The sequence below is a fragment of the Mustelus asterias genome, chromosome 9, assembly GCF_964213995.1.
Source record: "Mustelus asterias chromosome 9, sMusAst1.hap1.1, whole genome shotgun sequence".
Taxonomy (NCBI): domain Eukaryota; kingdom Metazoa; phylum Chordata; class Chondrichthyes; order Carcharhiniformes; family Triakidae; genus Mustelus; species Mustelus asterias.
In genome coordinates, this window is record NC_135809.1 from 90,142,220 (window position 1) to 90,154,794 (window position 12,575).

General features: G+C 43.6%; 1 protein-coding gene across 2 annotated transcripts in view; it reads left to right on the forward strand.

Annotated features, from left to right (window-relative positions):
• Positions 1–12,575, forward strand: part of sigirr (single immunoglobulin and toll-interleukin 1 receptor (TIR) domain) — a 58,754-nt gene that overhangs the window by 40,904 nt on the left and 5,275 nt on the right. For both annotated transcript variants that reach the window (XM_078220503.1, XM_078220502.1), the window contains 4 exons: positions 1,226–1,369; positions 2,017–2,119; positions 3,496–3,646; positions 7,083–7,257. In XM_078220503.1, the coding sequence (XP_078076629.1) occupies positions 1,226–1,369; positions 2,017–2,119; positions 3,496–3,646; positions 7,083–7,257 (573 nt within the window). The remainder of the gene's footprint in view (positions 1–1,225; positions 1,370–2,016; positions 2,120–3,495; positions 3,647–7,082; positions 7,258–12,575) is intronic.

The following is a 12,575-nucleotide window of genomic DNA, read 5'->3' on the forward strand; positions in this document are numbered from 1 at the left end:
AAGTGATGGAAAGGGTGGTCGACGGTGCTATCATGCAGCACTCAGTCGTAACCTGCTCACTAATGCTCGGTTTGGGTTCTGCCAGTGCCACTTGCCTCGTCACCTCATTAAAGCCTTGGTCCAAACCTGGACAAATGAGCTTAACTTGAGAGGTGAGGTGAGAGTGATTGTCCTTGACACCAAGACAGCTTTTGATTGAGAGTGTCATCAGGGAGCCTGAATAAATTTGAAGAAAATGAGAATCATGGGGGGAAAATCTCCACTGGTTGGAGTCATAACTAGCACAAAGGAAGGTGGTTGCGGTTGTTGGAGGGCAATTATCTCCATCTCAAGACATTGCTGTAGGAGTTCCTCAGGCCCTAGGCCCAGCCATCTTCAGCTGCTTCATCATTGACCTTCCCTCCATCCTAAGGTCAGAAGCGGGGATTTTCGTTGATTGCACAATGTTTAGCACCATTTGCGGCTCCTCAGATATTGAAGTAGCCCATCTCCAAATGCAGGATGATCTGGACAATATCCAGGTTTGGATTGATAAATGGCAAGTAACATTCATGTCATGCAAGTGCAAGGTAATTCCCATCTCCAACAAGAGAGAGTCTAACCACCTCCCCATCATTTGCAAATCCATTACCATCTCTGAATCCCTCACAGTCAACATCTTGGGAGTTCATTGACCAGAAACTGAATTAGACCAGCCATATAAACACTGTGGCTACAAGGGCAGAGGCTTGGAATCCTGTAGTGAGTACCTCCCTGACTCCCTAAAGTTGTCCACCGTAAGGTACAAATCAGGCATGTGATAAAATCCTCTCCATTTGCCTGAATGAGTGCAGCTCCAACAAAATTCAAGAAGCGCAATACCATCCAGGACAAAGCAGCCTGGTTGATTGGCACCCCATCCACCACCTTCATTCACTCACTCCACTGACGAGCCGTGGCAGCAGTGTGTACCATCTACAAGGTGCAATGCAGCAACTCACCAAGTAACAAGTGCGGGTTGGTCATGTAGTGTTACCTATGGGCAGTGTGCAGGTTCAGTGAATCACTTTTCAAATCCAGTTGGCAATTTATTTGTCAAGAGACTAGTGTCAGGCTGACATTATCTACAGATGGTAAGGAAACTGGCAGATGATCTATGAAATTGATTCAAAGCTTTCCGTTTTATAATGTGCTTTATAGAAAGTGCAGGAATGTTAATTTCCCCTTCTGATTTTTCTATTCCCAGATGGGAAGTTGTATGATGCTTATGTTTCCTACGTGTCTGCTGATGATGACCGTAAATTTGTCAACTTCATCCTGAAGCCACATCTGGAGAACAGATATGGATACAAGCTACACCTGGATGATCGTGACATTCTGCCGGGATCAGGTGCTTCTCCCTTTACACGAATCAGAACTAAGATGTTGGGCCCAGAGCAGCACTATCTGACGCAGCCCTTCGATTAATCATGGGTTACATGGCTCAGGGAGCAATGCTGTCACTGACATTGTGGGACAGAATTCCATTTGGTGCCATGGTTACCTCACCAAGTGCTGGTTCTAGATGTTTCTGGATAGTGAGCATCAGTGGGCAGCTTGATTATGGGGACATTAACATTGGGGCCAGTCTGTTCTCAAGTTATTGCAGCAGGAGTTATTGGATAATGATCAGATTCCGGAACCTTGGCTGAGTTCCTCTGTTCCTATCAGAGATATTCAGCGGAGTCTGTGTGTTCAGCATAGCCGTTACCATCGGAGTTGTCCCGGAGCTGCTAACTTTCCTCAGTATTTTGTTTCCTTTACAAGAATGTTTTTAAATCCAAAGCTCAACTGATGCTTGAAGGGGGTCAGTAAAGAATAATAGAATCCACAATGCAGGACTAGTACGCATCTGAATCAACATAATTACTTCATAAATGTATTTGAGTAAAATCATCTTGGTGTAAACTTTTATGCTGTAACCTGCTGCTATGATATAACAGTCCTTCAAGCTTCTTCACTAGTTTATCACTGACTACTGTTTCTTTCTTGACATAGAGCCCTCTGCAGAGCTGATAATGAACATTAGTCGCTGCCGCCGTCTGATTGTGGTGCTGTCCAAGGCATACCTGGAGCAGGACTGGTGCAGGCTGAACTTTAGGTATCTCCCACACTAAGCTGAGAAATAGCCAGGGGTAGGGGAAAGTGGCACATTCTGTACAACCATTTAAAAGAAGTGTGGACAGGACACGTGTCATGATATAAATGAGTGATTTAACATGTTCTGCCAGTTGGATCTCCAGTGGAGTTACACGGTTGGATTGATTGGGAGACAGGCCGAGAATGGTCGAGTCATTAACCTGTCGTCAGCATTTCTGGAACTCTGGCACCTCGGACAATTTTCTGTAACATGAGGAAAGCTGCAATGGGTCAATGGCATATAATCTCATCCCAACATAATATCCTTCCAAATAATTAATATGTTAAAGTAGTGTATATATAGGCCAAGCTATAGAAATACTGAACATCTTGTACGCTCTAAAAACAGTGTATCATGCTCCACCTCCATGTCACCAATCGTTAACCGTTTTCAATAATAGATGCCAAGTAATACATTACTGGTCCAACCAGTTAGATGTTAAGTGGTAATTAATTAAACTATTGACTTTTCTTGTCTACGGACTCCTGCCCATATTAGTGCTGTTTAAACTGAGTTTTCTAATTGCACGTTAGGGATTAAAATGACAGGTCTGTATCTTCCACTATGTTTTAGGAACTTGTGTACCCGGTACCTGTTCACGGATGCCATCGTCAGGGTATGTTTAGTAATGTGACACAATTAACTGGCATATAAACAAGTAGGGGATGCACCATAGTAATGTTAAACTGGAAGTGTTTAATGCTGATGTTACATTTGTCGTAGTGGAAAATGTAGTTTATAAATGGAACTCTACACATATACATTAAGGAGGTAACACACTGTCTGAAAATGCAAAGAAGCTAGAATGGATCCTTGTGGTATTGCCCTGTATTTTTATACTGAAGAGTTTGAGTATTGGCCAGAAATGTTTATTTGTAGGTTTATAAATGTGCAGATCCTAAGGATGTGCGTAATGATTGTTGGGATGAAGGGGGATTTATGTGTCAGATAATTGTATCCAACTCCAACAATATAGGATACATACATTTTGTTTGATCCATGAACTACCTTGGAGAAAAATTAGAGATTAGATACCAGGATAGGCATATATAAAAGATGGCATTTAAAGTTTCTGAGTACAAGAGATGGCTCATGTTGGATACAACAAAAGCTTTGCATAGCCAGCATTGTGTGTGGCTAATGCTTGGTGCAGCTAAGCTTTGGTATGATTCAGGTCTTAGGAAAAGGTGAAGGACAAATTCTGGTATGGTCAGGATACTATAAGACCTAGAGTTGGCCATGCAAGATTAAGCTAAGGGCTGGATTGATTGGTGAGATACTGATTTGTATTGTAGAGTTTGTTTATTATTCTGACATGTATACCTTGCCTTTTGCAGGGAAGCTCTATGGCAGCTGTTGGATCTCTCCAGAAGGCCTATATTCATAATGTTTGAAAGCCAGTACAGAGAACTGTCTCACCCGGCGATTCAGCTTCTCAAAGCACAGAGGAAAAGCATTACTCTTCTACTCTGGACTTCCACGTCAATGGTATGGTAGTTCAACATCCAAGCTAAAAGTAACTGGTACCTGACCAAATGGAATAGCTTTGAAACTCTATTCTGTGCATACAAGACCTAAATGGTCGAACTTGTACATTAGCATACTAAAAGCGATAGATAATGATTATACTTTTCTCCGATGTTTCAGCCAGTGGTGAGGCGGATCTGGGTGAATTATTCCAGCTGAAACAGGAGAAATGGGGTGAGGCATAGTGGTATACAGTCAAGATGAGAGATTCTCCAAGACTTTAGAATTGACGTCATAACACAGCACCCCTCAGTCCTGCAACCCCATCAAGTCAGATGACCAAGCCTAGTTCAATGACAAGCAGCATAGGCATCCCTGAAAATAAGGAGCAAACGTGGCGAAGTTGCAACACATCATCATGCATGCTAAACAACATGCTATAGCCAGAGCTTACTGTTGCTACACATGACGGATCTCATCGAAGACAACAGGCCTGCCAAACACAGTCCTAAATGGAGGTGGACAATAACAATATAACATTTTTTTTAAAATCCAAAAACCCCAAATTTGACACCAAGCCACGTAATGAGATAATAAGATAGATAACCAAAAACCTGGCCAAAGTGAGAGGTTTTAAGGAACATCTTAGAGGAGCAGAGAGGTTTAAAGAGGCAGAGAGGATTAGGCCTAATCAATGGGATGCATGGTCACTGGTGGTGCAGCAATCAAAGTTGAGATGCACAACAGACTGGAGTTGTGGAAACATGGAGATCTTGGGAGGCCTGAGGAGGTTATAGAGATAGTGAAGAGGGGACAAAGACATGAAGGTATTTGTGAAGAAGGATGAATTTTTTAAAATTGAGGCATTACCATTCTTGGGGAAAATGTAGGTCAATGAGCAAGGTTTCAGGACTTGGCATGAATTAGGATGAAGGTATCTGAATTTTGGATAAGCTCAGGTTTGTGGAGGATGGAAATGGAGGGGGTCAGCGATGACAGTATTAGAATGGTCAAGGCCAGATAGAAGAAAAGCATGAATAAGTGTTTCAGCACCAGATGAACTGAGACGGTTGACGTTGCAGAAGTGGATGTAGGCCATCTTGATAGAGTGGATATGTGGTCGGAAATTCATCTTGGTCAAAAGGAAAACCAGGGTTATGAACAGCGTAGTTCAGCTTCTGCCAGTAAGAAAGGGAGAAGCTCAGTGGTTAGTGACAATTCATCATCTTCAGTGATGGCGGAGCTCCGCACAAAAGCAGAAGAACGTTCCCAGCCATCTTCAGTCAGAAGTGACAAGTGGAATCATAGAAACCCTACAGTACAGAAAGAGGCCATTCGGCCCATCAAGTCTGCACCGACCACAATCCCACCCAGGCCCTACCCCCATATCCCTACATATTTACCGACTAATCCCTCTAACCTACACATCTCAGGACACTAAGGGCAATTTGTAGCATGGCCAATCAACCTAACCCGCACATCTTTGGACTGTGGGAGGAAACCGGAGCACCCGGAGGAAACCCACGCAGACACGAGGAGAATGTGCAAACTCCACACAGACAGTGACCCAAGCCAGGAATCGAACCCAGGTCCCTGGAGCTGTGAAGCAGCAGTGCTAACCACTGTGCTACCGTGCCGCCCGTCTTGGATTCCTGAGTCCATTACAAAGTCAGCCTTCAAGCAATTGGACAAATGTTGACGGATACAGAGGTCTGTGGGTTCAAATACATAGTTATTTGAAAGTGGCAAGACACTGAGACAGCAAGTAACAAATCTATTGGGATCTTGGGCTTCATATAGAGCAAAGAAACTTACAGCACAGGAACAGGCCCTTCGGCCCTCCAAGCCTGCACTGACCATGCTGCCCGACTGAACTAAAACCCCCTACCCTTCCGGGGACCATATCCCTCTATTCCCATCCTATTCATGTATTTGTCCAAACGCCCTTTAAAACTCACTATCATATCTGCTTCCACTACCTCCCCCGGCAGCGAGTTCCAGGCACCCACCACCCTCTGATTAAAAAAAACTTGCCTCATACATCTCCTTTAAACCTTGCCCCTCGCACCTTAAACCTATGCTCCCTAGTAATTGACTCTTCCACCCTGGGAAAAAGCTTCTGACTATCCACTCAGTCCATGCCCCTCATAATCTTGTAGACTTCGATCAGGTCGCCCCTCAACCTCTGTCGTTGCAGTGAGAACAAACCAAGTTTCTCCAACCTCTCCTCATAGCTAATGCCCTCCATACCAGGCAACATCCTGGTAAATCTTTTCTGTACCCTCTCCAAAGCCTCCACATCCTTCTGGTAGTGTGGCGACCAGAATTGAACACTATATTCCAAATGTGGCCTAACTAAGGCTCTATAAAGCTGCAACATGACTTGCCAATTTTTAAACTCAATGCCCCGGCCGATGAAGGCAAGCATGCCGTATGCCTTCTTGACTGCCTTCTCCACCTGCGTTGCCACTTTCAGTGACCTGTGTACCTGTCTATCCAGATTCCTCTGCATATCAATACTCTGAAGGGTTCTGCCATTTACTGTATATTTCCTATCTTTATTAGACCTTCCAAAATGCATTATCTCACATTTGTCCACCAAATCCATGTTGTCTCTCGCTAGTACCTCCACTTATTTCTAAGTGGGAGTAAATCCTGTCTCAAAGAATCCTCCCCAATAATTTCCCCATCATTGACGTAAGGTTCACCGGCCTGTAATTACCTGGATTATTCTTGCTACTCTTCTTAAACAAAGGAACAACATTGGCTATTCTCCAATCCTCTGGGACCTCTCCTGTAGCCAGTTAGGATACAAAGATTTCTCTCAAGGTCCCAGCAATTTCCTCCCTTGCCTCTCTGTTTTTTGGGGTGTATTCCATCACGCCCTGGGGACTTGTCTACCTTAATGTTTAGTCCACCGTGTCTGCACTGGCCAAAAGATTAAAAAATTAAAAACTAGCCACCTGTTCTAGTCCCACCTTCCAGCACCTGGTCTGTAGCCTTGCAGCTTAGAGTACTTCAGATGCAGATCCAAATATCTTTACACCCTTCCTAACAGCACTGTGGGTGTACCTACTCCATGTGAACTTCAGAGGTTTGAGAAGGCAGCTCTCCACCACTTTCTCGAGGACAATTTGGGATGGGTACTCGATGCTGGCCTTGTCAGTGTTGCCCACATCTCATGAGAAAAATTAAAAATATATAGTCAAGGATGAAAGAAGGCCCTCCACCCTGTGGAAACGACTTTGTCTGGGGATATAATTTTCCATTTTACCATCCAATCTTATTCTGTTGAATTAAGAAACTAAGAACTATTGACTGGAGGTGGAACAGGAACTTATGAAATGACCAGAGCACACATTGTAATTGGACCTACATGAAAAGGAAAAGTTGAACAGACTGAGTTTTCTGGGTTCCTATTCTTACTTTATATTCTTGTGGCACTTGCACTTAACAGACACCATCCTCTGAGTTCTGGAAAGAGTTGCGATTGCTTTTGCCTCGGAAGGTCCCTCACCGATGTGTCATGGCGGATCCCCAGACTCGACTCCAGGATGACAAGGACCCTATGCTGATCCTTAACCCGGATTACCTGGATTGCAGATCTGATCCTGACCCTGAAGGAGATCTGGGTGAGTGGAGTGATTGATTTGAGAACACAGTTCTAAAAATGCACACCGAGTTAGGACACCAGTAAAGTTGAAAAGAACAAAAGACACCTTCGGTTTTAAAAGCCTGTGAATTGTAGGAGTTATTAGGCAAGTTGAGAAGTGTTTTTTTACGGAGGTTTCAAAGGTACAGAGGAAGGTGGAGACGCAGAGCAGATAAAGAGGACATTTCATAGTGATGAACCTAAAAGGCTGAAATTACAACCAATAATAGGGAAAAGTGGATGGAGGTGCTGAAGGCCAAAATGAGGAACAGAAAATTCTGTTGAATTGGATGCAGAGCTTGAGGTGATTAGGACACAGTTTTGAAAAGATTTAAACACATATATGCCAATATTAAGTTTGAGATGTCAAAGGACTGGGAGTCATTTAGATTATGGGATTTTACAAGTGTCAGAATTTAATATGAACTGAAATTAGTAGAGGGTGTAGAAAGGGAAGCTGACCAGGATGGCATTGGCATGGTGAGTCTGGACAAGCAAATGTATGAACAATTCAGGGAGTAGATAAATGGAGACAAGGGAAAAGGCTGGCTATGTATCTGTATCGGAGAAGCAAATAGGTAATCAATTTAAAAATAAAGACACTTGGTTACTCTATGGCCTTCTGGTCTGAACATTAACTTTAATGACTTCAGACCTTAGTAATATTTTCTATTTCTTTACAGCAGGGGGTGCTGGTGATTTGATCATGTTAAGTCTAATAGTGTAGGGTTGCAGGGTGTGGGAAGAGGGAAAGTGATTAGTTGACTTTGTTTTTAAACCATTTATGAAAATGTGGTGCTAGTGGGGTCAGGGGAGAGAATCTGTGCCTGTGCTATTGTCCTGTTTTCTCTCTCTCTTGTTTTCATTTTGGATCTCCTACATTTGCAGTTTCGGCTCTCTTGTTGGCTTTTCCTTTGTGTGGTCCTCTCGCATTTCACTGTAACCACTTATATGTTCTTTTGATCTTTAATTCCTTTCCATTGCTGATTATCACTGAGATTATCTTTTGCATCATCAGCTTTCAATTGGGCAATTTATAGGTTACTCAACCCATAAAGTTTGATTGAAGAGATTATTGTTTCTTGATTAACTTTCAATTGGCAAAGGACAGTCAGAATGTTAACCCATTTTTTCCTTTTAATCACCAATTTTGTGATTTCAGCATTTTTTTATTTCTACTTTTCAAATAACTAAACCTGATTATTGATGATTTGACTGTAATTACATTATATGATGTCAGTTCTCTTTCCTGAGGTTCCCAAATTCTAAGGACAAGTCTGCAAATTGGGGAAAAAAAAGATTTAATACTGTGCTTAAATGTAGGTGAGGACTTTATCAGTAATTCAAGCTAACTCTATGCTGTAAAAGCAGCAGGGCACTTTATCTGCAATTTGCACTTGGAGGCTTGTATGAAAATAGAAATTTAAGGCACATATAGGTTAATGTTGAAAATAGACGGTGATCATTGTGTTGGGTAGTATTTTAGTTTAATCTGGAGAGGATGCTCAAGCTGCTATGGCTTGGTTCTGTTTTCCTGTCGATTCAGGGCTGAAAGCTGCGTTTTCCTTCTCTTCAGCTCACCCTCTTCAGCCCACCTTTTCCCACTTGTTCCTCTCTAACCTTCAATTCTTTTTGTGCTATCTCATCTCCAAATGTTTCCAGATTGCTTGTCTCTTTGATTCTGTCTCCAGCTCATTTCCCCAGTTTTCAGGCTTCTGGTCACTCCAATCTCAGAGTCCTATCTCCTGCTTGATCTCTCTATTTGCTGGCCTCCCATTTGCTTACCTGGCTCTTTTATGGTGTACTTTTACAGTGATGGCAGTGTACTCACTTGCTTGTCAGCAGCAGGGTGTAAGTGCAACCATAGAAAATACACAAATCCAAACACAACTTGCTGCACATCAACATCCCGGGTACAAAGCATAATGACAAATGTAAGAGTTCTCAGGCAGTCCCTTACACATGATGAATCAGTGAAGTCTCTGCTCAATCATCTAGGAAGCTGCAGTAACCGTGTTTGGCAACTGAAGGAACAGGAACAAACATTGGTTTGAAACCACATTTGTGAAAATGACTCTTGTCAATGAAGCAAAGAGCACAGGTTATCCAGCTAACAACATCTCCTAACTCTAAAGCACATGACAATCTCATCCCAATCAAGGAAGTTGTGCAGAAGACAGCAAGGTACTATGCCAACACGTACTGGATTAATCTATGCAAAGAAATACAAGCTGCTGGTTGACGATGATAATGTTTGCATTATTTTGATGGTATTAAAAAGCACTCAGCCCCACCATCACCAAAGTTGTTCCTTTGAAATGTGCCAATGGGGAAGTTCTCCCTGATAGGGACAAGCAAATGGTCCACTGGTAGAGTACAACTCTGAGCTACACTCAAGTGTCATGGATATCTGCATGTGCTTAATGATCTGCAGCTATCTGTCATGATGCAGAGCACTCATTACTTGGGCTTGACTCCCTGGCAACAAGGAAAGTACCTGGAAAGGATGAAATACCAGTTCTGCTACTCAAGTAGGGAAAATCTCACCTGCTGCCATATTCCTTTCCTTCCCCTCAGCTGGAGAGTAGGTTCTGACCTACTGGAGATGTGATGCAAACATCACATTGTGCAAAGATGATTGAGAGGAGTGTACCAACTACCCAGACATCTCATTCCACAGCGTCACCAAGAAGGCCTTTGCCAGAGTCATTCTAATGAGGCTCCATCGATTAGCCGGCAGAATATACCCAGTGGCACAATATGGCTTCAGAGCAGCAGGTCCAGCTTCAAGAGAAATGCAGAGAGCAGCAAACGTCACTCTACCATGCTTTTGTGGATATTACGGAAGTACCTGACACCATGAGCAGGCCAAGTCTCTGCCAAATACTAGGGACAATTGGCTGTCCTCCCAAGCTTTGCAATCTCAAATGTTTTCATGATAACATGCATTGGCACCATTCCGTTTGATCCTCCACCTATGACAGATTTGAAATCATGGAGTAGGGTGAAACAGGGCTGCATCTTAGCTCCTATTCTGTTTGGTATCTTATTCTGTGTCTTTCTGACCTATTCTTACCCTACTGACATTGAAAGAGTGTACCCCCATACATGGCCAGATGGGAAACCCCTCAACCCATCAAGACTGAAAGCCAAGATAAAAGTGCAGAATGTTTGGATCGGACAATTTCTGTTGGCTGATTATGCTGCACTTGCTGCTCAGACAAAAGACCAACTCCAAAGATTCATGGATTGTCTGTCCCATGCTTGTCATGTTTTCCCTCACCCTCTGTGTCAAGCAAACTTGGACAGAGTGTTGTGTCTCTGCCTGTGACAAGACTCAAAACACTGCTGGAAACAGTCAGAAAGTTCTGCTACTCGGATCCATGGTAATGGATGACTTGCCCCTTGATAACTAGTTCAGCACATGCATCGGCAAGGCAGCCACTAACTTTGACCAAGTAACAAAATGGATATGGAAAAACAACAAACTGACCTGAAGGACCAAGATGCTTATCTGCAAGACGTGTACCCTCAGCATAGAGTCATCGAGGTCTACAGCACAGAAAAAGCCCTTCGACCCTCCATCATTGCCCATCAATAACAACCACGTAACTATTCTAATCCCATTTTCCAGCACTTGGCCCATAGCCTTGTATGTTTTGGCATCGCAAGTGCGCACCTAAATACTTTCTAAATGTTATGAGAGTCTCTGTCTCCACCACCTTTTCAAACAGTGAGTTCCAAACTCCCACCATCCTCTGGGTGAAAAAATTTTTCCTTACATCCCACGAAACCTCCTGCCCCTTACCTTAAATCTCTGCCCCAGTTATTGATCTCTCCACCAAGGGGAACAATTTATTCCTGTCAAATCTCTCTATGCCCCTCATAATTTTATACATCTCAGTCATGTCCCCCTTCAATCACCTCTGCTGCATGGAAAACGACCCCAGTCTATCTAATCTCTCTCAGTAAGTTTGCAGACGACACGAAAATGGCTGGACTTGCAGATAGTGAGGAACATTGTCAGAGGCTACAGAAGGATATAGATAGGCTGGAAATTTGGGCAAAGAAATGGCAGATGGAGTTCAATCGAGATAAATGCGAAGTGATGCATTTTGGTAGAACTAACGTAGGGGGGAGCTATACGATAAATGGCAGAACCATAAAGGGTGTAGATACGCAGAGGGACCTGGGTGTGCAAGTCCACAGATCCTTGAAGGTGACGTCACAGGTGGAGAAGGTAGTGAATAAGGCATATGGCATGCTTGTCTTCATAGGATGGGGCATAGAGTATAAAAGTTGGGGTCTGATGTTACGGCTGTATAGAACGTTGGTTCGGCCGCATTTGGAATACTGCGCCCAGTTCTGGTCGCCACACTACCGGAATAATGTGGAGGCTTTAGAGAGAGTACAGAGGAGGTTTACCAGGATGTTGCCTGGTATGGAAGGGCTTAGTTATGAGGAGAGATTGGGTAAACTGGGGTTGTTCTCACTGGAAAGACGGAGGATGAGGGGTGACCTAATAGAGGTGCATAAAATTATGAAAGGCATAGATAGGGTGAACGGTGGGAAGCTTTTTCCCAGGTCGGTGGTGACGTTCACGGGGGGTCATAGGTTCAAGGTGAGGGATGGGAGGTTTAACACGGATATCAGAAGGACGTATTTTAGGCAGAGGGTGGTGGGGGCCTGGAATGCGCTGCCGGGCAAGGTGGTGGAGGCGGACACACTGAGAACGTTTAAGACTTATCTAGATAGCCACATGAACGGAGTGGGAATGGAGGGATACAAAAGAATGGTCTAGTTTGGACCAGGGAGCAGCGCGGGCTTGGAGGGCCAAAGGGCCTGTTCCTGTGCTGTATTGTTCTTTGTTCTTTATTACTAAAACACTCCAGCCCAGGCAACATCCTGGTAAATCTCCTCTGCACCCTTTCCAGTGCTATCATATCCCTCCTATAATGTGGATTCCAGACTACACACTGTTCTCTAACTGTGACTTAACCGACATTTTATACAGTTCCAGCATAACCTCCCCGCTCTTAAACTCTATGCCTTGGCTAATAAAGCAAGTATACCATATACATTCATAACCATTTTATCCACCTGTCCTGCTACCTTAAAGGACCGGTGTACATGTACACCAAGGTCTCGCTGATTCTCAGTGCTTCCCAGGGTCCTGTCATTCATCATGCATTCCCTTGCCTTGTTTGTCCTGCCCAAGTGCATCACTTCATACTTATCTAGATTAAGCTCCATTTGCTACTGATCAGCCCATCTGACCAGCACATCTATATTCTCCTG